The sequence below is a fragment of the Dermacentor albipictus genome, chromosome 1 (genome assembly GCF_038994185.2).
Source record: "Dermacentor albipictus isolate Rhodes 1998 colony chromosome 1, USDA_Dalb.pri_finalv2, whole genome shotgun sequence".
Classification (NCBI taxonomy): domain Eukaryota; kingdom Metazoa; phylum Arthropoda; class Arachnida; order Ixodida; family Ixodidae; genus Dermacentor; species Dermacentor albipictus.
Genome location: NC_091821.1, coordinates 110,729,345 through 110,756,270, shown reverse-complemented (window position 1 = coordinate 110,756,270; position 26,926 = coordinate 110,729,345). Strand labels below are relative to the sequence as shown.

Below are 26,926 nucleotides of genomic sequence, written 5' to 3'. Positions count from 1 at the left end.
GCGGAGCACACATGCTGAAGCTGTTCTGGCGTAGCGTGGCGCAATTTCGGCATATTTTCTGTGTTTAGCACAGTTTGGCACAGGAGTCCCACCCCTCGTAACATCATTTTTCCTGCTCATCTTGCATTAAATTTCTGGTTTTATTTATTATTATTATTTTTAAATTTCACGTGGCTAGAAGGTTGCCCCTCATATGTATGCCATCACAGTCGCGTTACATTCAAGTAAATATGGTATATTATCTTGTTTTTGTATGGGGTCATGTCTGGAAGTTCCCAATTTAGAGGTGCACTGCGTATTAAGAAAAATGAACATACTTTTATGCTAAAGTGACATTATTGGTGAATTAACTTGAACATGAACTTACGTATTTTTTATTTTGAGCTTAAAATTATCCAAATTAACTTTAAAAGCTTCCCGGTTGTGTTATTATAAGTCACTAATCCTCAATATTCATTTAGAGATCTTTCTTTCTGGGAACAATAGCATTATGTTATATATGAGTAAATGACTAAACACTAATTAGTCATTAGTTAATGTGACCTTTTAAGCTTCATGCATCAGGTTTAGTTCATTTCTCTTTAGGATATTATTATAAGAAACCAACTATAAATATTCCTCTCACCTTCAGTTTGGCAATGCTTTGGCTTATTTCATCAAAGGTCAAAGGAACAGCTGCAATGTCCAATGGGGCACCTCCAGAAACCTCCAGTAGCTCACCATAGGCCCGTTTTAGCTCAGCTAAGGCAGCCTGGAGGAGAGGAAAAAAAGAACAATAAAACCACTAGCCATAGTGCTCTCAATAGAAAAAGCCACTCTAAACTTCAAGTGAAGTTTTGTAATTAATGTCAGTTAACACAATAATTAATGCCGTACAGCAATGCTACACATCCTCCACATACACTGACTGAATCAAAATGAACTCGGAGATAGTTGCAAAATGACATAGTGTCAAGTACTCGAAAGTCTTGACCCATCATTCACAGATGTGGGTAAAAAATCTAGAGGGAACAGGAAAGACCTGAAAGACAATATGTATAGCAATAAAGCAAATATAGAAACCTGCCCAAAAAATAAATGTAGGAGCCTAACCTGAAATTAAGACAAAAATGTAGAGCTTCACACTAGCATGATGATTACATAGTGGGAAGAAAAAAAAAGGGACAAAGGGGAAGAAAAAAAGAAGGAAAAAGAAAAGTTTCAGACAGTGGAGAAAGATGAAATGACCAACAAAAGATTTTATGAAGCAGGGTGCCACCAGTGGAAATCCTGGCACAGCAATCGACTTGATGTAGCGTGAGGGTCATGTAGTGTCAGCCACGTCGTAACTAAAAGGCAGCGGGTTGATAACGAAATTCTAAGGCAAAGTTTTGCTTGCCTACTTTCCCAGGTACCTGCCATGGTTGCTCAGTGGCTATGGTGTTGGGCTACTCAACACGAGGGTGCAGGATCAAATTCTGGCCATGACGGCCGCATTCCGATGGGGGTGACATGCAAAAACACCCATGCACTTAGATTTAGGTGCACATTAAAGAACCACAGGTGGTCGAAATTTCCGGAGCCCTCGACTACGGGGTGCTTCATAATCAGAAAGTGGTTTTGGCACGTAAAACCCCATAATTTATATTTTTTACTTTCCCAGGTTTGGTGTGGCTGCTTGGCTGATGGGTCGATCGCTATTTTACGAGATATATTTGTGGATATAAACACAAAGGTTACATGAAAGTACTCGTCAAGTGCCTTATTACAGTAAAAGCTCGTTAATTCAAACCGCAAGGGGAAGCCGCTTCAGTTCGAATTAACGAAAGTTCAAACTAACGAAAGTGAAAGAGGGCAACAGTACACTGCGATTTGGAAGCAGTAGGGCATGTCAGAAATTTGGCGTGTCAGAAAGTGATGGCGTGTGCCGTGGGCACACGCCATCTTCAAGTCGAAGCTCTGGGTCCGACTGTGCCACACCACCGATGTCCACCGAAACGAACGTTAGCCGAGGCTTAACACCATCCCAATGAATCGCGACGGCCGATCCCTCCTAAGCTGAAAATAGAGGTGCACAACCGATGAAGACTGCCGAGACAAAGACGCCGAACATGTGAAGGTGGCGAAGGCCCTGATTCGTTCGTTCTTGATTGCAAGCGCAGCTGTGACGTACTTGATTCGCTGTGTTTTGGTGCTTGCCGTGCCATCTCCGCACAACATTAGCAGCTGTACAAGATTTGCAAAGCCTCCGAGATTCGCAACGGGCAAGAAGTCTCGGAGGTTACGTAGAACGGAGAGGCGGCAGCCGCCGCTGCCTTCTGGCTGACCCCGCGTCGGTTAGATTTTTTCCGATTTTGCCTTCTCTCGCCGTTCTCCCCGTTTCGGAGGCAATACAGCCTTGTGTGTAGGCAGTAGGCGCGTTTCTCTGGCCGTGTGCCAGGCGAGCGTAGTTCGAATTATCCGTGAGGGAACCTTCTCGCGTTCGAATTAACGGACTTTTTTATACATAGACTTCTATGGAGCTTGGCCGGACCAAATCGTACAGTTCGAATTATCCATAAATTCGAATTATTGAAGTTCGAATTAACGAGCTTTCACTGTATAACCTTTGCATGCTGACTGAGTATCCTCACTTGTGTTCTGCGTTTAAAAAGAAGAAAGAAAGAACACCACTGCCTACAAAAAAACTTGAACATATAATGTTGGTTCACAAGCATCTCTAAAGAATACAAATCTGTTAATAAAATGGTGAATTACATTAACCATATTCTTTGATTTACTTTATTTTCTTTCATTTAGCCATTTGGCACGTGGCACTGGATGTGGGTCCATTCTTGGCCAATCCTCCAGAGTGGGCTTGTCCCATACATCTCCTACATAAAACTTATCACACCAAGCCAAACCAAACAACTTTTTGCATAGCATCAAATAAGCATCACCAATCCTTAAAGGGTCGCTTCACATTAATTCTAATATGTGCTTTAGATCTGCACAATTTTTAGCAACCTAAGGGAAGCTTTAGCCACACTGTGGTTCACAGCTTACCTATGACAAATAAAGAGACAACAAAAAGAATTTAAAAAAAAGAAGTGAATTATTACATAGGACTATCGCATGTCGGCGTGGATGATCATACCTTCAACAGCAAGGCAAAGATATTTTCCAACAGCTCCAAAAGCGTTTGCGAAAGAATTTGTTTTTGTCATGTGAAATGCTCAGATGCTGCAGCCTAATGCCCATGGCACGGTGAAAACTTATGCGTTACATATACAGATACTTTTACTTAAATTCAAGGACAATTCAAGGATTTCAAGAATGCCAAAAATATTACAAGATGGGATAACAGACCTTATACGCATAGATAAACAAAACGTAGTAAAATCTTCTTAGCCGCAATTTCTTGAAGCTAAGCGGCTGCTCAGTTACCATACGCTTCAAGTTCTTCAGGTCACTTTTCTAGGATGACTTTCCCATTGCAATGATGTCAATTGATTTCTGACATGATTGGATGTAGTTTCTGACTTAAGCCAAAGGTATACTGTTAAAGTCAAATTCCTGAAACTTATTCCCTGCAAGGCATTTCAAGAGCCGACGGCTCTACAATGGAGCCGTGATGGCTGAAGTGTGAATCAGCTAGCAAAACAGCAAAACAGTGGCACGATTTGGCTGCTTCATTTGGCTTTGTCTAGCTCGTCGATGGAAACGGAGATATAAACAAGACTTTCATTGGCGGCTGTGTACACATAACACTGCAATCATTTAGGCACACCTTAAAAAGAATATATACATGATTCATACCTACAAATTATGGACATTTCGTACAGTTTCCTTTTTTTTTTGCCACCGTGTGGCAAATCGACCTTGAAGAACTTGAAATTCTCACCATGCGTATGCCATGCTGCATGGGATGGATGTTAATCACAATTAATTATTTTAATTAATTGTGGGGTTTTACGTGCCAAAACACTTTCTGATTATGAGGCACGCCGTAGTGGAGGACTCCGGAAATTTTGACCACCTGGGGTTCTTTAACGTGCACCTAAATCTAAGTACACAGGTGTTTTCGCATTTCGCCCCCATCGAAATGCGGCCGCCGTGGCCGGGATTCGATCCCGCGACCTCGTGCTCAGCAGCCCAACACCATAGCCACTGAGCAACCACGGCGGGTAATGTTAATCACAAGAGTATCTGGTTGACTAAAAATCACTGAATGCTTCCTTCTGAATTCTATAGTGTTTAAATTAAATAATATAGTAGATGCTACTGGCCGTACACACCGGAAAATTTCAAAGCGTTACGCTCCAAAGTGCATTTACAGACTCCCTGTTCTCTAATTATTCCTAATAGACGGCTGAAATATTATCAAGATATAACGTGACTATCTAAAAAACGCAGTCTTTGTGCGACCTTACAGAATTCAGCGAAATTTCCAGCAAAGCTGTTTCTGTCGAGCAGTTGCAGTTGCCCGCACATCATTTTGCAAAGTGTGCCCGTTTGAATCTCATTTCTGCTACATTGAACACATCTCTTTCTGTTACATCACATCAGCGTCACATCTCCTGCTGTTAAGACACCTAAATACAAGCGTCTAACGCTTGCTTAACGCTGTTTTTAAATGACACGAATGAAACTTTGTGTGCATACCTGGCATAACGTGAGCCACTTCGAAAAATATGGAATCGTTCCCCAGTTCCACTGACCGAGGACAATGGGAATGCCTACTACATGCCTTGTCATACGTATGAAAATAAGGAAAAAAAAGCAGTATTCACTAATTATTTGCGGAGTTCATAATTAACCCAGAGAAAACTAAGTTGGTGCCGCAGGGAAGCAACTGCTAATTTATTTCGCAATGCTGGCTTCATCAGGATCAACCAATTGTATCGCTATCGATTCAGTAAATGATTTAAACTTAAAATAAGCAATATTTAAAGGATCTGTTAACAATTTATTGTTTGAAAACAAAGGAAGACGGTTGTAAGACGATAAGACGAGGAAAGCTCAAACATGGCAAGTGCTAGCAGAAGGCTTGAAGTCTTTAGTACAATTACTACTCTATCTATTCTGATTCTTTTACCTGTGACTCAGCAAGCTAGGCTTGAATTTTGTAAGGATGACACCATAGTGCGATTACGTAAAAATTCTTCAGCGTTCATCGACTCACTGATGATTCTGTTATATATTACTTAAACCTTATTCTTTATTCCTAGCAAGGCCTTGTGCTGCCGTGATGGTGGTTACGGCTGTCAGCGTATCTGCGTGAGACACCATCGGTTCAAGGCGGCGAGATAAAACAGCGGTGTTGGCTTTGATTGCAGCCGTTTTGGATCTGCGGTCGTGGCAAAAAGTCTGGAAAATTTGATGGCCGAAGGGCTCTTGTGTCCAAAATTTCAGACGTTTTTATACATTGACTCCATGGGGCATGTAGTGTCACGAAGCCATCTGCATTATCGGGCATGTCTCAAAAATGGGACGTTTGGAAAATCAGTCATTGACTGTACACTGGTAACTCCTCTAGCCGACGACACGGCGTCATGCGTTACGATTCCTCTTTTTTACTCAAGCCAGCATTAGGGCGATTTTCGTTACCCCTCGATAAAATGACAGCTAATTTTACCTGATAGAAGCACAATTTCCCCGAGTTTTCCCTGCCTATTTCAATACGATTCAAAATCGCCGAGAATTCCCGGTAGGTAGACACCCTGAACCTGCTTCAACATTCAAACGAAGGGATCCAACCAAGTTCCTTTCATTGCTGTTACACTAAGAAAGTGGTCGTAACTCCCTAGGACAAATCTTGTCACTGCGGATTTGATTTTTTTTTTCCAATGCGTTAATGCGCACACCACAACACGGATCCCACACAGGACAAGCATACTACAATATTGGTAAAGCATATTTTATATGCTGCTTCTTTTACATTAAAGCTTACATGTTTAAACTTCGTTGCAACAAGCAAGGGCAGGCCCTGCACCTTTAACTATGGTATTAATGTGTAGTTTAAATAAACTTGTTGTTGGGTGAATTGGTGTATTTTAGCAACCATTTTTTTACCTGCACGAACAAATGATCACAGAGAGAGCGAACAAGGACAGGTGGAGACAAGGACTGCGCCTGTCCTTGTCTGCTCTCTGTGGTCCTTTGTTCGTGCAGTTAAAGAAATGTTTACAAAAAAGTATTAACATGTTCTGACCAAAAGACATGCTCTGACAGCATAACACCTAAATATTTGGATGACAGATTATTTTTTATTTCTTGGCCACTTGAATATTTGATTCTGCTAATATTTCTAGTAAAGCTAACATGTACACATTTATGTTCAGTTACATGCAATTAGTGACACACCATTTCAGAGCACAGCTCTTAGGTGGCCGTTCCTGTGTTGAGCGGCAGCGGCATCCCTCGCCGTGAACAAACAAGCACAACGAAGGATGAAAGAGGAAATGCACAGTTCAGCAGGGGATGAAAAATTGCGAAATTGGAGAGAGCGGGAGGAGAAAAGCACAGGAGGAGGGCACAATGAAAGCATAAGGAGGAAAGCTAAGGACAGTATGGCAAAAATGTGAGGAGGAAAGTTGTGTGTCGCACGAGACATGCTCCATGGCGGGAACCAGGCATGCGGCGAGCGCGTCCACCGATACCATATATGGAAACAAAGTGCTGGTATGGGCTTTGGATCTACTGCGCATGTGCTACTTCGCCAAATGCTCGTGGGGCTATAGTAATTCAGGTGCAACCAAATTAGGAAGGCCCATTAACCTTCAAAAAAGACACTCCCTTGCCAAAACAGGAATTGGCCTCTGGTGCAGTATACAGCCACTACTTCCTTCATGACTCCTGCAATTAACCCGTGGCTTTAAGTCCCCAGGGCCTGTGGAGTACCTGACAAAGGTGGCAGACAGACTTATGAAACAACACAGGGTGCTAGAATATCTGGATCCAGAGAGGCTGCTACTGGAAATTAAGCCTGGCAACGCGTAACACACAAACCCTCTTGAGTGACGGTAGCTTAGCAGGGCTCTATGAATTATTAGGCATTGCCTGGGATATTATTAGCCTTAGTGAGGTTAGAAGAACTGGCGAGGCTCATAAAGTGTTAACAGCCACGTCCTCTACTACAGAAGTCTTCCAGACAAGAAAAAATACGGGGTAGGATTTCTAATTAATAACGACATAGCAGGCGACATTGATGAATTCTACAGCATTAATGAAAGGGTAGCAGTCGCTTTAACGGGAGATGCTCCTCGAAACAACTTTTTTTTTATTACTGGTATTAAAGGTTTCAAAATTCAGACAAGTATAGAGTTTTCTATGAAGATTTCAAACATGGCACTACTTTTTGTGTAGCTGTTATAGTTTTAGAGTTATGTGGTGCAGAATGGCAAAATATAGTAATCTTTATGGGCACTTTTTTATGTAATAAATTTTCACAAAAAGCATCGTGCTGTAGCTTGCGTAGCTCTTTGTAGACCGCAAAGTGCCGATATCTAGCTAAACAGAGTGTACAATTATTGAAACTATGCAAAAAAAATTAGAACATCTAAACTAAATTTTTTTTTCATTTCTCTAGAATTATAACGATGTACTTTTGCAACTTACTGCTTGGAGATATTGTAATTTCAAGTAGATAAAAGCACAGTACATATCTTCAAGAATATGTATGCCAAATTTTGTTAGTACAAGACAATGGTAAGTGTACAAGGTTAATTTGATGTGATTGTGAAAAAAAATTAGTTGAAGTGTCCTAATTTTTTTTTTTTATAGTTCCAGTAATTGTACATGCTGTTTGAATAGACATCGGCACTTTTCAGTCTACAAAGAGCTAAATAAGCTACAGCACAAAGCGTTTTGAAAAAATTTATTACTCAATAATGTACCCGCAAAATCACTATTTTGCCATTGTGTAGGACCTAACTCAAGAGCTCAAAATTTATTACACAATAAAGTACCCGCGAAATCATTATTTTGCCATTGTGTAGGACTTAACCCAAGAGCTCAAAATTTATTATACAATAAAGTACCCACAAAATCACTTTTGCCATTGTGTAGGACTTAACTCAAGAACTATAGGAGCTACACAGAAACTAATGACATATTTGAAATCTGCTTGAAATGCTCTGTAAGTGGGTGGATTTTCAGATCTCTAGTATAAATATTAAAGAAATGTTTTTTTGAGGAGGGTCTCCCGCCAATAAAGCTAAACAGGAGATATAGATTAAAGGTAGTACTTTCAGTCATGATGATGAAGAAGTATAACAGTTTTATGAAGATGTTGAATTAGCAATGAGAAAAGTACAAGCTCACCATACTTTAGTCATAGGCGACTTCAATGCAAAAGTGGGGGAAAAGCAAGCTGGAGAACAACCAATTGGCAACTATGGCACCGATTCTAGAAATAGTAGAGGAGAAATGATCGAATTTGCAGAAAAGAATACACTCTGAATAATGACCACTTTCTGCAGGAAGTGCAGTAACAAGAAGAGGACCTGGAAAAGCCCCGATGGAGAAACAATAAATGAAATAACAGCGTAGTGAAGGATGTCGAAGTGTTAGGTAAGGTAAAGGGCAGTTACCAAAGGTTAGTGAGGTCTAGGACTGCTCTCAATTTGAAGAGAGTCGTAACTAGGCTAATTTCAGAAGCAGCAACTGAGTTGGGAGGCAAGGCACCAAGGCAACCAGTAAGTAAGCTCTCCCAAGTAACAAAGGACCTAATAAAAAAAACGACAAAGCATGAAAGCGTCAAAACTCAAGAAATAATATCTATCAAATCATATCAAGAGATCACTGAACTGTCAAAGCTTGTAAAGAAGAACAAAGCGATATACAAAATCACAACTTCAGAAAGATTGAGGAAGCATTAAAATATGGCCACAGCATGAAATCGGTGAGAATAAAACTTGGCATGGCACAGGCCAAGATGTATGAAGCGAAAGCTAAGCAAGGTAATGTCCTCAGCAATATTGATGATATAGTAAATGCAGCAGCAGAATCCTATACTGACCTGTAGAGTACTCAGAGCAGCCTTCACTGGAAGTAGCGAGATTAACAAGATATAAAGGCACCTTCTATAACTAGCGATGAAGTTAGAAGGGCCTTGCAGGACATGTCTCAGGGAAAAGCGGCAGGAGAAGATGGCATAACAGTCAATTTAATAAAAGATGGAGGAAATATACTTGAAACGCTTGTGCCCTTTATACACCACGCCTCAAAACTTTAAGTGTACCAGGGAGCTGGAAGAATGCCAACATTATACTAATCCATAAGAGGGAACATGTTGAAGAATTGAATTATTTGTAGATTAGGTTGCTTTCAGTATTCTAAAAATATTCAACCAAATAATTTCCAATAGAATCAGGGCAACACTTGACTTCAATTAACCACGAGAACAAGGTGGCTTCAAGAGATATTCTACAAAGAATCACATCCATTTCATCATTTTGATAACTGCGAAATCTGCAGTATATACAAGCAATCTCTTTATATTCAGTAGAGATTACAGAAGTCATGGAGGCATTGGGTAATCAAGGAGTACAGTAGGTATACATGAGTATATCTGCAAAGGTAACACAGCTACCTTGGTCCTCCACCAAGAAAAGTAGAAGATTACCTATCAAGAAAGGGATCAGGGAGGGAGACACAATTTCGCCACTGTATGCTTAGAAGTGCTCTAGCTATTAGACTGGGAAGACTTACAAGTGAGGATCAATGGCAAATATCTCGACATCTTTCAGTTTACTGATGACATTGTACTCTTCAGCAACACTGAGGATGAATTGCAACAAGTAATTGAGGGCCTTAACCAAAAAAGTGTAATAGTAGGGTTGAAGATTATTATGCAGAAGATGAAGGTAACATTCAAAAGCCTGACAACAGAACAAGAATTCATGATCACCAGTCAGCCTCTAGAGTCTGTGCAAGAGTATGTTCATCTAGGTCAATCACTCACAGGGGTCGCTGATAATGAGAAGAAAATTTACAGAGAAATAAAACTGGGTTGGAGTGCACACGGCAGGCATTATCAGATCCTGACTGGGAGCTTACCACTGTGGTTGAAAAGAAAAGGTTGAAAATCATTACATTCTGCCAATGCTAACATATGTGGGGACGCTAGACTGATGTGTCCCCTGATGTTGTTTTCTCTGCACGGCTCTCAGTCTCCTACGATTCGGCCTCTCCACGTAGCTAAGTGCCAGTGGAGGGTCGGTGTCGTTGCAGACTAGAGTGTTGCCCTGCTAACGGCACCTAAAGGCAGAGTCACACGGAGAAAAACAGGAGTAGACTGTTCCTGTTTGGCTTCAGGTTGGGAAGCTGCGTGGACATTTCGCGTGACCATCCTGTGAAAGGCTTAGGAGCAGGACACTACAATGGACGAACAAAATCCTCTTAATGTGCCACCATTCACATGACCATACATGCAAACGATTAGGCGTTGGTGTCCAGTGTGGAGGTGAACATATTCGCTTGCTATCCGCTCGTGGTGAGCTGAACTACTTCAATTTGTTGCACGCCCATCGGCACGTTCTATTTCGGCTGACTAGATTGGTGTATGAAAGGTTCATTAAATGCTCTTGCTATTGTTTGCACTACTGTGTTCCTTTGTCCCAAGACCCCACATATATAATGTAGAAACTTGGAGATTAACAAAGAAGCGCGAGAACAAGTTAAGGACTATGCAAAGAGTGATGGAACGAAAGATGTCAGGCGTAACGTTGAGACAGGAAGAAAGCGTTGTGGATCAGAGAGCAAATGGGGATAGCCAATATCGTAGCTGACGTGAAGAGAAAAAGAAATGGAGCTGGGCAGGCCATATAATACGCAGGATAGACAACCGGTGGACCATTAGAGCTACAGAATGGGTGCCAACAGAAGGGAAGCGCAGTCGAAGACGGCAGAAAATTAGGTGGGTGATGGAAAGGGGAAATTTGCTGGCGGAAGTTGGAATCAGCTAGCGTGAGACGTGTAAATGGAGATCGTAGGGGGAGGCCTTTGTCCTGCAGTGGACATAAAAATGGGCTGATGATGATTATTGCTAATCTGACCTACTCAACCTATATCGAGAATTACTAACATTGCTAATAGAACTTTGGGTTATTTGCGCCACTACTTTTATAATGCACCATCCTATTTCAAGTTACTACTACAGCAAACTCGAATACAGATGAAATAGAGTATGCATCTTCCGTTTGAAATTTACTGAACCTTATTACCACATTGAGACTTCTCAACATTACTCCACTCGTTTTATATGTTCAACTTATGATTGAATTGCTCCTCTAACAGCAAATAAAACTAACTTTCAATTTATACATCTTAACTGATATCTCCATTGCAACATATACACTCTTAAAGAAGTTCGCACCCTTTGGGGCTTATCTTCTCCCACAACAATAATTATCAACCTTGCTTGCTACTTTCCTGTCGAGAATGCTGTGTCGCAATGATAACGTACAAGCCGTTCGTGACTTGGAAGTACCATGCTTGCAGCATTAAAGAAACGAAAAGTGGGCAAGACAGATGACGATTATTGTTGTGGGACACGATAAGCCACGAACGGTTGGAAAAAAAAAAAAGCTAGTGTGACTAGATTTGATGCTTCAAATCTAGTCACACTAGCTTTCTCACGCTCTATTTTAGCTCACACACTCTGTGACTGGAATCGCCTTCACACAGAAATCCTAAACAATAATATTTCCAAGTATCATACAACATTAACTAGCCTACACTATGTAGCCTGAATGTGGTAATTACTGACTGCGTTATTTTTCATTCTTTCCAAAATGAGGTTAAACTGTATAACTGTAAAGCTGCCTCCCAGGTGTGCACTTACTTATTTTTTTGCATCTACCATTAGCCAAACCTGTATGATTAGAAAGTAACTGTTTACTCATCGCATTATTTGTCTAGCTTGCTCAAAACGCTCCCTTTTGCAATACTTTCCAGCCCTGGTGCCGTAAATAAATAAATAAATAAATAAAAACTGTAAGAAACATTTCTTGGTTGAGGGGCAGTCACCTTGCACTGCATACAATATGTGTAATATTTAAAGCTATGCAGTTAAACACACAGCTAAACTCAGTTTTCCTGTCTAAGTTAACCAACTATGTCACTCTTGGTCGCTGACTTTGTCTGTGCATGAAAGTCTCTCGTCTTCATTAGTGAAATGACAACTTAGCTAATGAACCAGCATTTAAGGGCACAGGGTAAGAAAAAAATTTGAAAAAATATTTTTCTCTTTTTTTAATTTTAAAGCTCATATGTATTTAGCGACAAATAAACAATGGTCTGGCAACTATGACAGATCGCCTTTTTTTTTAGCCAAGAAAACCATGAGACCCTCCGCATGTTTTTTCCGCGATTCTGCAACCTTCGAATATCTGTGTCGTCTGCGTTCAAGTGTGTTTCCCTTGTGAGAGTATCATACTTTGTGCCTGTGTGAGGCTTGGGCTGAACGCAGGAAGACTCGCATAGTAGGGTAACGGTTTAATGCGGGTTAAGGTTACATTTAACACACCGACTGATCACTCCAGCGGCAATGGCTTGACTGACTTGCCCATCGCGGGCAAACAGCAAAAACAAGCGAGGCTCCCGGAAACGGAAGCAGGACAAGGTAGGTGACGATGTCGCTGCGGCTGCTTGTTGCGCAGGTCACGTTGCGCCATCTGTAGCAGCCCACACCAACTGGGCCAAGCACCATCACGGCACTCACATTCCACCCCCGTCCGGATGACCAAGTCCCTTGGTCTAACTTGGCGTCCGTATAGTCACTCAAGCACGAAGTCTTGCAAGTGACGGGGAAGGTGGCGCACACGCTGTTGGCGCTGAGGCTGTGTTTGGTGGATGGCAGTTTCATCATCAGGGACTGTAGTGGCGGATGTTTCCCCTTCAAGGCTGGACGAAAGGTGTGCCACAGGAGATGATGGAGGCACATACAACTTAATTTGCGAAACATGCACAGTTCTTGGCTGGTTAAGTAGGCGAGCTGTCATTCCTGACACACGCAAAGCCTTGAATGTGGATGCAGTCAACTGCTCAGTGAGACGGTAGAGCCCTCTAAAGCGCGGTGCCATTTTCTCGTGGGGCGCTGGCGCTTGACGTTTGATCCATACTAGGTCACCTACTGTGAAGCTATGAGAGCGATGGGTACTATCATAGTGGCGTTTGCGGGTGGCTTGAGCTGCTTCTGAATTGGCAGATGCCTCTGAACGTTGCGCTGTTACATCAAGGACGCGCTCAACAAGGCCGGTTTGTTGGAGCGACCGTTGTTGCTGGAGAGGAACCTTAGGCACGTAGCTGAAGAGTAACTGGAATGGCGAAAAGCTGGTGCTCGAATTCACCGAAGTGTTAACCGCAAAGGCTGCTTCATGGAGCTTTGCAGGCCATGATAAAGGTTCCAAAGCACATATTTTCCGTAATACTGTAAGTAATGTTCCATTGCTTCGTTCAACGAGGCCATTCCCTTCAGGTCGGTAGGCTGTTGAATAGTGCAGCTCAACGTTATGTAAATGCATGAACCGCTTGAACTCTGTCGACTCAAAGGCCGACCCATGGTCTGAGAGACAGTGGTCAGGTGCACCATAGCAATAAAATACTTTATGCAAAGTCTGAATAACTTCGCGTGCCGAGGTTGACGGAACGGCTCCTGGAGCAATAAAGCGAGTTGCAAAATCAATCACGTTCAGTATGTACCGTGATGAGTTGCTGGGAGGCATAGTTATGTGGTCGATAGCAATGCTCGAGAATGGAACATCTGAAGTTGGCATTTTGCCAAGAAAACCAACGCTTCTTGAGGTTGGACGGTTATACTGCTGGCAGCACTGGCAGGATGACACGTAGCTTTTGACTGCCTTTTCCATATCTGGCCACCAGTAGCGGTCTTGCACTTTGTGTAAAGTCCGCTTGACGTCGAAGTGACCTGCACCATCATGTAGTGCCTGGAGAATGGCGGGACGCAATGACGATGGCGCTACAACAGCATATGTTCCTGAAGGTGTCCGATGGTATAGCACGTTGTCGATTAGGTTGAACTCGGCCGGGACATCTCCATTAGCAAGGCTTTGAAGAATTGCACTGCATTCGGGGTCTTTTTCTTGAGCGGTAACCAGCGCTTGAGAGGAGTGTGTGACTGCACACGAAAGTCGCGACAAATGGTCAGCTACAACATTCTGCCGTCCAGGCAAATGTCTGACCGAGAAGTCAAATTCAACCAGGTCCATGAGCATGGAAGTAAATCTGCGAGATGGTTTCACACACTTCGTCAAGCAAGCAACAGTCCAGTTATCTGTAACTAGGACGAACTTGATTCCGATTAGATACTGAAAAATTTCACTGTTATTGCCCAATGTACTGCGATGCCTTCCCACACGTTACTGTGAAGCTTGCGTTCGTCTAGCGTCAGGGATCGGCTAGCATAGGCAATAACACGTTCTTTGCCATCCTGATATTGTGACAACACTGCTCCTATGGCTTCACCGGAAGCATCAGTGGTTACTGTTGTTGCTGCATATTGATTGAAATGAGCAAGTAGTGGTGGCTTTGTAAGGGCTGAGCGAATAGCTTGGAAGGCACTTTCGCATTCTGGGGACCACAGAAATGTGGACGACTTGACAAGAGCTTGAAGAGGGGCTACCACTTTAGCGAAGCCCTTGATGAATCGACGGTAAAAGCTGGCTGTCTGTATCCAGGAAAGGACTTCCTTTTGGTTTCGGGGAGTTGCGATACGGTACATGGCAGCTGCTCTTTCTGGATCCGGACGATGGCCTTCGCTTGAAATGATGAACCCCAGAAATTTGATGCAAGCAAGACCGAAGGAACATTTCTCAAGTGAGGCCTTAAGTCCACTGGTATGCAGCAACTGGAGGGCCTCTTCCATCAAGTCTGCGAATGTGGCGAATGACTCTGCATAGATAAGGATGTCATCGAGATATACTCGTATGCCGCTTTTATCCGGGCGAGGCTGAAGGTCTTGGAATACCAGTTGCATGGCTCGCTGAAATGTGGACGGCGCATTCTTTAATCCGAATGGCATTCGGGTCCACATGTAAGTTCCGTGGTGGGTGATGAATGCGGTTTTCTCATAGTCCTGGGGTCTCAGGCTGACTTGCCAGTAGGCGCACTTAATGTCCATTGTGGCGAAGTAGGCGCAGCCAGCGATGTCCTGAATGATGTCATCCACCAGAGGTAGGGGGTGCACAACCTTGATTGTACGTTCATTAAGTGGAATGTAATTCACACACAAGCGTTTCTTTCCACTGCGAGACACCACAACGACTGGGAATGCCCACGGGCCAGATGCAGGGAGGATGATATTTTGAGCAAGAAGCTTTTTAATTTGCCTTTCGAGGAATTGCCTGTCTTCTAGCGTATATCTGTAAGGGCTGCAGCTGTACGGCACGGTATTGGGCAGCAAATCAATGCGATGCTGAGTGTCAGTAAAATGACCAATGTCATCTTCATGGCGAGAAAAGACGGCATTGTTCTTGGCCAGTATGTCAGCAATGACAGACTGCTGTTCAGGCGAGAGCTGGCTGCCTAGGCTGGCTGGTGGAAGTTCGGGGTGGATGGTCACAGGCACCGTAGTGCAGACTTGTGTGGCAGTGCTGCTTTCCAGCGGCACTGTCTTCGCCGCCAAAACTTGCCAGGGAGGCTCTTCTGGCGAAGGTAAGGGTTCTCGTTGTAGACAGTCTTGTAACGTTGCTTCTGCCGGCGCAAAAAGTTTTGAGCGGGCTAAAATGACGGCATTGGCCATTCGCGGGACCAGACGCTGAGTAGCTAGAAGCGTTACACCCGTGGCTGGATGTTGTAGCTGAGTGGGCTCTGGTGGCTGGAAGATCAAGCGGGCTCGCGCTGCCAAAAACCAGTCTTCACCCAGAATAAGGGGTAGGACGTTGTTCTCCAAAACTGCTGCCTCAACCACACCAGTGATAGGGCCAATAGTTATCTTAAGGAGGGCGGACCCAACTGGTAGCGCTGTACCACCTCCAACGACGACAAGAGGGAAATTAGTCCATGGCAAGATCATTGCGGAAGGTAGGATGGCTTTAGAAATCAATGTCACGTTCGAGCCAGAGTCCGGATATGCTTCATGTTCTCCGACTCCTGCAATAGCCGCCGTGAAAAATGGACATTGATGTTGGGAGCCTTCATGTTTTTCAGGCATACTGTGAAAGGCCCGTGGCTGTTGGGCATCAGGGATGATTGACGGTGGTGCCCTGTTGCTACGCGAGGGACATGCCGATGCCAAATGCCCTAACTCTTTGCACTTGTAACAAGTTGCTTGTGCGATGTCTTGGCCGCTCCGGAATGCTGGGGCCCCATACTGCGCAGAAATGGCTTCGTATCTTCGTTCCTGTTGTTCCTTAGGCAACTCGGAAATGCGCTGTCTTGGCTGTGCTGTTGTAGCTGTTGGCGGAGCTGGTGGCTGATAGTTATATTGCTGACGTCCTGAATTGCCACTTTGAAATGAACGAGGGGGTGGCTTCTGTGGAAGCAGCGGCTGTTTTACGCTTGCCCTGTCATGGGCACGTTGAGCGCACTTGTCTAGGCTTGTGCACGTGGACATGAAGTCACGCACTGTTAACGGCCTATTAGCCGCGATGGCCGCAATGACATGTGGTTCTTGAAGACCTTGTAGTAGGTAATCAATTTTCTGGGCGTCGGTAAGGGTGACGGGGCAGCTTTCAACCACACGCAGCTTTGCGTAAGCGTATTCTTGTAGGCTCTCGCCTGGACCCTGTCTGATCTTTATGACGCGTTCCTGCCATTCGATGAGGGTCAGCTCCGATGAAAATGTTTCCTTCAGGGCGGCGCTCCATGTTTCCCAGGTTGAATGGTGATTTCCAAAAGCGAGGTGCCAATTACGAGCTGTGCCTTTCAGTTTACTTGCGGCAAGCTGCTGTACCCGGCGGACGTCATTGAGCCAGACATTAACATTTTGTGCTGGAGACTGATCGAAGTAGGCAATCGATGACGACAGGTCTGGCAGTGTGGTAATTGTAGTCGAGGGGCGTGGCAGCTGTTGAAACAGAAGTGCCAGACTTTCGAGCGTCGCGGTATCAAAGGTCAAACCTGAGTTGCCGGCGGTACCCGCCCTCTCCACGCTTGACCGTGGCGTTGCTTCACGACGTTGGTGAATGTCGGCTTCGAGGCGCTGAATGAGCTCTTCCTTAGAGCCGGTGCTCTCTAACTCGCATCGGGCCAATTCATCGCGGATAAGGTCGACTCCGAGCCGCGACATGGTCGTTGAGTCAAGCTCCTCCCAAATAATTCCTGGCATGATGCACCGCAAAGCGAGGCTGGGCGCACGGGAGACTAGGCGAGTGAGCGCTAAGCCACAGGTTATGCGCGGGATTCAAGCTAGTTCCGGGCTAGTTGTGAACATTCACGGCACTCTTCATCTGACGGCCGTGCTTTTCTTCTGATGCGGAGTGAACACAGACGAGCGGTAAAATGGCTGAAGTATCTTCAGGCGTGAGTCTTCGGCGGCATGAGGGCGCGACTACAATGACGAATGCGGCTGAAGAGGCGTACTGACCGTCATTCTTGCGCTGCTGTGGCTGAATGGCTTGGCAGAGGTTCGGGGTCGACTGCGCCAGATGTGAGGCTTGGGCTGAACGCAGGAAGACTCGCATAGTAGGGTAACGGTTTAATGCGGGTTAAGGTTACATTTAACACACCGACTGATCACTCCAGCGGCAATGGCTTGACTGACTCGCCCATCGCGGGCAAACAGCAAAAACAAGCGAGGCTCCCGGAAACGGAAGCAGGACAAGGTAGGTGACGATGTCGCTGCGGCTGCTTGTTGCACAGGTCACGTTGCGCCATCTGTAGCAGCCCACACCAACTGGGCCAAGCACCATCACGGCACTCACACCTGTGTTCGTCACGGTTGATAAGTGGAGATTTCCAGGGCAAGGAAGACCTCCAACAAACGTGAACTTCACGGTAATCATTACCATGGCAGCTTGACCTTTTTTTTATCCAGCCGCCGTGTCGTTACATTCGCCTTGAAAAAGCAAATGAGATGCCAAACGCAGAACCTACCAGCTTGCCTGCATCTGTTTTGGAGGAGATCAAACGTGTGTATAGGAAGCTATCACAAGCTGAGCTCCTGGGGAAGTGCCTTCATGGGCAAACTCAAAACGCAAATGAGTCGTTCAACCATGTTTGGGGACGCGCACAAAAGAACATGTTTGTTGTGCTTTAGATGCTGTCATTTCATTCAATGATGACAGCATTGCACGAGCCAACTTTTTGAAGTCGTGTGGACTGAACCTTGGGCGCAACACCATGAAGTGGCTCGGGAACTAGACTACAAGCGAATGTACTTTGTGTTGCAGCACGACAGCTGCAAAAAAGGGGCAAGGCAAGCAAAACGAGAAGCCAAAAAGCACAAAAATGACTTCGACAGTGACTACGAAGCCGGGGCTTATTAAACCAAAGAGTGATGCTTCTAGTGCAAATAAAAATTGCTTTTCACCTCTTCTTTTACTTTAGGCTTAAGTATTTCGAAACATGTTTTTTTTTAATAGAAAGGAACCATTATTTCCTATTCCTTTGAAGATAGAGTGCCAATTGTTTTTTTCAACCATTTAAACAAGCTGTGACGAAGAAGATCGGCAGGCTGAAAAGCCCCATTGCCATCGCGTGGCTCGTACCCTGTTCGCTCACTGGCTGCGCCCTACCTGCTGTTGCCGCGTTGGTCGCTGCTCCTCTACGACCCGAATAAAACCCCCTTTACAATTGGTGGAGCTGCTGGGTACAACCGGAATTCTGGAACTTCGCAACCGGACACTGCAGCCTGTCTTCATTATGCCGGAAGAAGGACCACCGCAACCACAACCCGCTGCCCCGGTGACTACCGTGGTCTGCCCCGGCCCGCTGCGTCAACGCGACCCACCCATCTTCAGCGGTACCGAAGACCATGACGTAGAAGACTGGCTCGCTGACTACGACCGGGTGAGCATCCACAACCACTGGGACGACACCAAAAAACTGAATTACGTATCGTTTTATTTGAGCGGTGTCGCCAGCGTGTGGCACCGCAACCATGAACGTGATCTCACGACGTGGCCAGCCTTCAAAACTAACGTGACGGAGGTATTCGGGCGCCCCGCCGTTCGCAAGCTTCGCGCCGAGCAACGTTTGCGCAGTCGTGCGCAACAGTGCGGGGAGACATTTACAAGTTATATAGAAGATGTTGTTGACCTCTGCAACCGCGTTGACGTCACAATGGCTGATGCCGAGAAGATTCGCCATATCTTAAAAGGAATTGAAGACGACGCCTTCCAGATGCTGTTGGCGAAAAATCCGGCGACAGTCTCTGAACTCGTCAGTCTCTGCCAAAGTTTCGACGAACTCCGCAAACAACGCCTAGCCACCCGCCAATCTTCTCCTCAGGCGACTTCAATGTCGAGCTTGGCTGTTTCCCCGGATAATACGTCACTACTGCTACAGATCAAGGAGTTCGTCCGTGAAGAGGTGGCTCGTCAGCTTTCTCTGATTCCCCTCACACACGGCCAGTCGAATTCTCCGTTGGCGCCCGCTCTCCAATCTGTCATCAAGGAGCAGGTAGCCGACCACATTCCACCTTCTCTCCAGCAGGCTCCGGTTGCCGCTCCCCTGACGTACGCCGAAGTCGCTTCGAGGCCTGCACCACAGACCTACGGTCCCCTTCGCCCGCCTTTACGCCCGCCCGTATCCGCTCCGGTCCGGCCACTGGTGCAGTATGCACGACCTCAAGATCATCGGCGCACGGCAGATAATCGGCCGATTTGTTTTTATTGCGGCCGTGCTGGACACGTAGCACGTCACTGTCGTCTCCTTACCCCCAACGTCCCCAACAATGTGCGTCCATATGCGCCACGTTTCCACCAACGCCGCAACTATTCGGACACCTTTGACTCTCCTCCTGTTGTCGACACCGCATTCTCCGCTGCTCGCCGTTCACCTTCTCCTCGCCGCCGCTCGCTTTCACCTATGCACCGGCGTCGGAGCCCATTGCGCCAGGAAAACTAAATATCGCAGTTCAGGAGGCGAGAACTGCGGTGCCAGCGAAATGTACAAGGCCTCACACTTCCCCGAAGAACGTTATTGAAGTCGCCATAGAAGGAACATTGACGCTAGCACTTGTCGACACCGGCGCTGCACTTTCAGCGATAGATGCCCGTATTTGCCGCAAGATCGGAAAAGTGACGACACCGCTTTCTGGACTGTCTCTTCGAACTGCCAACGCGCAGCACGTCGAGCCATCCGGCGCCTGCACTGCTCGTGTCGTCATTCAGGACGTCCTCTATATCATAGAATTCGTCGTGTTGCCATCATGTTCACACGACGTCATATTAGGTTGGGACTTTCTCTCCACACATCATGCGATCATTGACTGCGCCCGCGCCGAAATCGAGCTGTTTCAGTTTTCGACTGATATTATCACTGACCATAAGGACCATTGCCGCAAAATCTCTGTTTCAGAAGACACCATTATACCGGCTTGGTCTTCCACCCTTGTCAGTATCTCTTGTGACTATGTAGATGACGGCACAGTACTCTTCGCTCCGTCTGAACTCTTAGTTCGCCGTCGTTCACTACCACTGCTGTTCGCCGTCCTCGAGTTCAAAGCTGGCGCCTCTCTCATGTGCGTCTCCAACCCTTCGGCTGAACCAATTACTTTACGCCGCCGTGAAAGCCTTGGCAGAGCGGAGCCACTGACTTCATCTTCAATATTTGGCACGATGGACGACTCCACTTATGTTGCTGCTCTCGAGGAATTGCGTCCACACTCCCTACCGGGTTCTTTTACGCCAGCTATTGCCAGTGACCTTACGACGACGCAGGGCGACGAACTTCTTCGCTTGCTCCAAGGCTTCTCTTCCTCCTTTGATTGCCAAGCAACATCACTCGGCCGCACAATGACTGTTTCGCACACTATCGACACTGGGAGCCACGCACCGATTCGACAGCGTCCCTACCGCGTATCGGCGACTGAAAGACAAGTTATCAATGACCAGATGAACGATATGCTCAATCGCGGTGTCATCCAGCCTTCTAGTAGTCCTTGGGCATCACCAGTCGTCCTAGTTAAAAAGAAAGACGGCTCCATACGATTTTGCGTCGACTATCGAAGGCTTAACAAGATTACCCGAAAGGATGTATACCCGTTGCCACGTATTGACGCACTTGACTGTTTGCAAGGAGCGGAGTTCTTTTCCTCCTTAGATCTCCGCTCTGGCTACTGGCAGGTGCCCATGGCGGACGCTGACTGTTCTAAAACCGCATTTGTAACACCAGATGGCTCGTATGAATTCACTGTGATGCCGTTCGGTCTGTGCAGTGCACCCGCCACCTTCGAACGCATGATGGACAGCATCCTACGTGGCCTAAAGTGGCATACTTGCCTCTGCTACCTCGACGACGTTGTCGTCTTTTCCCCTGATTTTCCGACCCATCTTCGACGTTTACATCAAGTTTTGACCTGTCTCCGGAATGCTGGTCTCCAGCTTAACTTAAGAAAGTGCCGATTTGCAGCTCGAAAACTGACTATATTAGGCCACGTTGTCTCCAAAGAAGGCATTCTTCCTGATCCTGATAAACTTCGCGCCGTATCCGAATTTCCGAAGCCCACTAATTTGAAAGCACTGCGCAGCTTCATTGGCCTATGCTCCTATTTTCGTCGTTTCGTTCGCAATTTCGCTACAGTGATCGCACCACTTCACCAACTTCTTCAAGGCGACAATGAACTTTCTGGTTGGTCGGAAGCCTCTGATGATGCCTTTACGACTCTTCGTCACCTCCTCACGTCTCCACCAGTCTCGTGCCATTTTGATCCAAGCGCACCTACAGAACTTCACACTGACGCCAGTGGTGTCGGCCTTGGTGCCGTGCTCGCACAACGCAAGAACACTAATGCCGAATACGTCGTCGCTTATGCTAGTCGTGCCCTCACGAAACCTGAGGCCAATTACTCAGTCACAGAAAAAGAGTGCCTAGCTATCGTATGGGCTCTTCAAAAATTTCGTCCATATCTCTACGGTCGACGCTTCGACGTGGTGACGGATCATCACGCTCTTTGCTGGTTGTCCAACCTAACAGACCCGTCGGGCCGCCTCGCTCGGTGGGCCCTCCGAATCCAGGAATACGATATCCGAGTCGTCTATCGTTCTGGACGCAAACACTCTGACGCCGATGCCCTCTCGCGCTCCCCAGTTACTTCAGACAGCAGCCCTTCTACTTATAGACATGACATCTCACCACTTGACATCCTGGACATGGCATCGGAGCAACGAAAAGACCCATGGATCGTCATGATATTCGACTTTTTATCAAATCCTCCGGCAACTTCGGCACCTCGAGCGTTACGCCGACAAGCGCAGCATTTCACAATCCGCGACGGACTTTTATACCGTCGCAACTACCAAAATGACGGCCGCAAATGGCTCTTAGTAGTGCCTCGCCACCTACGACAAGATTTATGCTCCGCTTTTCATTCTGACCCGCAGTGTGGTCACTGCGGAGTGTCAAAAACTTACGCATGGCTTCGCCTACGATATTATTGGCGAGGGATGTACACCTTCGTCCACAAATACGTGCGCTCCTGCATTGCCTGCCAGCGACGCAAATGTGTCCCGCATCTCTCCACCGCACCTCTTCAACCACTTCCCTGCCCAGCTGAACCATTCGACCGCGTCGGCATTGATATATACGGGCCTCTTCCATCTACTGGCGCTGGCAACCGATGGATTGTTGTGGCCGTCGATCATCTGACACGGTATGCCGAAACCGCCGCCTTGCCTGCTGCATCAGCAAAAGACATCGCCTCGTTCATACTAAACAACTTCGTTCTCCGCCATGGCGCCCCTCGCGAACTGTTGAGCGATCGGGGCCGCGTATTCCTCTCAGACGTCCTGCAGTCACTCCTATCTGAATGCCAAATTATTCACCGCACTACTACTGCTTATCATCCACAGACCAATGGCTTAACAGAACGATTCAACAGAACTCTTGGTGACATGCTATCAATGTATGTTGCATCTGACCACTCCAACTGGGATCTTGTACTTCCGTTCGTCACTTACGCATATAACACTGCCTCTCAAGCCACTACTGGATTCTCGCCATTCTTCCTGCTTTTGGCCGCCATCCCTCCAGCACCATTGATACTGTTCTCCCGTACCGGCCGGACCCTGCTGAATGCTCACCTGTTTCTGCGATTGCTCAACACGCCGAGAAATGCCGACAACTGGCCCGTTCTTTGACGTCTGCTCAACAGTGCCGCCAAAAAGAGCGCCATGACCTCAATCCTCCCCCTCACCCCTTCCCCGTCGACTCACTCGTGTGGCTTTGGGTCCCACCTGTTGCTGCTCCTGGCCTTTCGTCCAAGCTCCTCCCGAAGTACCACGGGCCCTACCGCGTGGTTGCACAAACATCACCAGTGAACTACGTGGTCGAACCCGTATCGCCATCTCCCGATCTCCGTCGACGAGGGCGAGAGACTGTACACATTGACCGGCTGAAGCAGTACTACGATCCGCCCACCTCTTCCTAGGTCGCCAGGATGGCTACTCTTCAATTCCGGGGGTGATTGTGACGAAGAAGATCGGCAGGCTGAAAAGCCCCATTGCCATCGCGTGGCTCGTACCCTGTTCGCTCACTGGCTGCGCCCTACCTGCTGTTGCCGCATTGGTCGCTGCTCCTCTACGACCCGAATAAAACCCCCTTTACAAAGCATTGGCAGCTACGCAACTAGAATTAAACAATTACATGCAGAAGTTTCTTCATTACAATTCTTTAAATACAGTAAAAAAGCTAGAATTTATATACTAGACCTAACATTTTGATTAAAAATCTAATTTTCAAGATGTTTTGATAAGTCTAGTTAAGTTAAAAGTGCACAAAATTTGGAACAAACTGATGTACGTATGCTTTACCAGGATACCGCTATCAGTTAGCAAGAATTATGTTCCTCACCAAGGCCAAAATGAATGGGAAGTATAGGACTTACCCCGCGCCCTTAAACAAATATCGCAATTGCGGATTATATCTGAAAATAAATTGCTTATTTATTTTTTAGTCATACGTTAAAATAACAAAATTGGTGCACTGTTCTAAGAATGGACTGCATGATGCATGCTGTGAACAGACAAATCTGGGTAATAAATTTGAGATTTTTATTTAATGCATATGGCCAGGAAGATTATGCAAAAAATACATTTGTGTAATACAGATTAGATTGTCAAGTGTCTATGGCATTCGCCCTAAATGTGGAGTTTAATTTGGAAATGATTCCGAATTCAACTTCGTTATGTTTCAACCATATATAATATAGAAAATAAATGTGCATAAGCAAGAGGAATACATGTTGAAGGACGATATTCCTATGGATGTTTGCAAAATTAAACTCTGTGATCACCTAAACAGCGTATTTGCACCCTCGAGCAGATAAGAAATTGTAATTAATCACATCCACCAAAGTTCGCCTTGCGAATATTATGAAGTAGTTTCAGGTTCCTTTCTTGCAATTTATGATATACAGTAAAACCTCGTTAAACCGTACACACTTAAACAGTAGTTTCGCTCTAAAAGTAGTAAAAGGCTTCACGCATAGATGCACCCTGTGTGTCTGTGCGTGAAGCCACATCAACATCATTTCAGCGCCGTGCTAGAGAGTGTTGAGGCGTCGTAGAAAGAAGGACTTGCGTCATGCCTAAACTCAGAGAAAAAAAGACGCCGAGTGCTCAGAAGAGAAGAAAAAATAGGCATCATTCGTGCTATCAAACGTGACACGAAGGTGGCACTGGCATGCGACAAGGATCTACTATTGGCTATAGGCTGTTTCACATGGCGCAATTTTCAGCCAATGACACAGCGAATTCCGTCACTCAGCGACCGCCGCGACATTGTGGTCTCTCCACGAGTGGATTCCAACAAGTTTGTCACGCCGTCGCTCAGTCGCAGTGATCGGCGTGATTTGGGAGGGGCAATGTGTGTGATGAAACAAAGAGCCGTCAAAATAGGCACTTTCCTGTTTTACCGCACATTGGTACCTTTGTGGAGCAATGTCGCGGGCCAGCTTTAGCTATGTTAAGGACGTACCCACAAGTGCTTGTGGCATAGGAGCTTCATAAACATTTTCCTTTTCTTCCGCTTATACAATTCGTTTGAAAGAAGAATCTGCACGCTATCCAGGTTGGGAGAAGGATGCCACTTCGACATAAGGCCCCATTTGATTGCCACCGTTGTCAACCTCTTCATCGCTACAAATTGCGCCAGCTGCTTATACATGCACACTCAATAGTACCTTGTTCTACAAAAACAAATACTCATCCAGGAAAAAAAGTTGTGGCTTCCACCGCAACAACGAAACTAGAGCGTACTAAACGGAACCACGCCACCGACGCCACACAAGCCACACGCTCATACTTGCGGTGTTGTGCAGCGCCTCATTCACCGTATCTGCAAGTTGTCGTAAAGTCTCAACGCTTTTAAACGTTAAAAATGGTGTACTTATTCTATTATCGAATGAAAATAGGAAACTTCTAATATTTGACTAGTTTTCATGTTATTTTTATTTAACGATGCAGGCATGGATACTTCGTGAGCAGGAGGCAACCTAGCGCATCGCTGCGATGGATATTGCGCTACTGCAAACGCATGTGAAATCTGTCAGCAAAAATTGCTCTGCGACGTGCGTGGCAGAACGATTTTTTTCTTCCCAGTCGCGCCATGTGAAACAGCCTTATGGTGTGTGCATTTGGAATGCGAAGAAGTTGCTCAGCAGCGCTGCTGAGACCTCGAAGAGATGTCGGCTGCAAGGTTTGACTTTTCGCCATTGTTGCCTCTGTTGTAGCCGAAATGTGAACTAGCGACAGTGATGAGGACGACAAGGAAACCGACAGCACGGATGATTCAGGCTTGATAGTGGCAGAAGCTAAGCGTTACGTCAGCCTCATGAATGCAATCGGTGCGACGAGAACAGCACCCCACAATGAAAAGGGCACCCCATGACTTCTGCACCGCTAACGCCCGCGTGCACAGAGACCATGCCATGCCAACGAGGAATCTGCCATGTGAGTGTTTGCCGAGAAGTGGGGTGGGGGGGGGGAGGGGCTGAAAAGCTGGCTCGCAGCTTCAGCAATACCAGTGAACACTTTTGATCCCGATCAAGCCCGATTCAGATCGGAATTCTCAACTGCGATTGGCTGCCTCGCGCACCTTGCGCAAATGAGCCAATCACGACTGAGTTCACGACAGGCCGCTGTAGTCGCTGCTAGGCCGCTGCAGCATCAAACCAAAATAACTTTTGTCGCGCGAAGTGAATAAATACTGCATGTTTTTTGCCCCCTTTCATCGCACTTTCTCCGAGTTACGTTTTTGACACGTAAGTGGGCAATCACATGCTATTTCGGTTAGGTAGTACTCCCGTTTAGTACGTACTTTTTCCGAGCTCCAGCCAACCGCGGTTTAACGAGGTTTCACTGTATTTATTTATTTATTTCATATACCTTACAGGCCCCAAGGGGAGCATTGAGTAAGGGGTGCGTCATTGAACAAATGACAACAGAAAACTGACACATGAGAGCTCAAAATGTTTACAATGATAACGTGCTTGCAAAACAATGTTACAAATAAAAACGCTAAAGCAATAAAAAGAGTTGTCAGGAAAGGAATGAAAAGTACAGTTCACAGTACACTTGCACAATATAACGCGCATAGCGCGAGCACATAAAACAGACAAAATTGAAACAACAATTTGAAAAAAAAAAAAAGAGAGAGAGACATGGCACATATGTGACTCGTATTATATATCATGACATATGTACAGATGAATATATTTGCTATGATGAAAACTGCGGGTTCAGTAGTTGTCTGAATTTATCATTGCTTATTTGCGCAACAGTGCTGTTAGGAAGCGAATTCCATAACCGAATTGCTAGTGGTAGAGCCGAGACGTTAAATG

General features: G+C 45.8%; 1 protein-coding gene across 6 annotated transcripts in view; it reads right to left on the bottom strand.

Annotated features, from left to right (window-relative positions):
- Nucleotides 1-26,926, bottom strand: part of LOC135907720 (serine/threonine-protein kinase 31-like) — a 326,396-nt gene that overhangs the window by 136,995 nt on the left and 162,475 nt on the right. For all 6 annotated transcript variants that reach the window (XM_065439440.1, XM_065439441.1, XM_065439442.1 and 3 more), the window contains one exon: nt 626-751. In XM_065439440.1, coding sequence (XP_065295512.1) covers nt 626-751 — 126 coding nt within the window. The remainder of the gene's footprint in view (nt 1-625; nt 752-26,926) is intronic.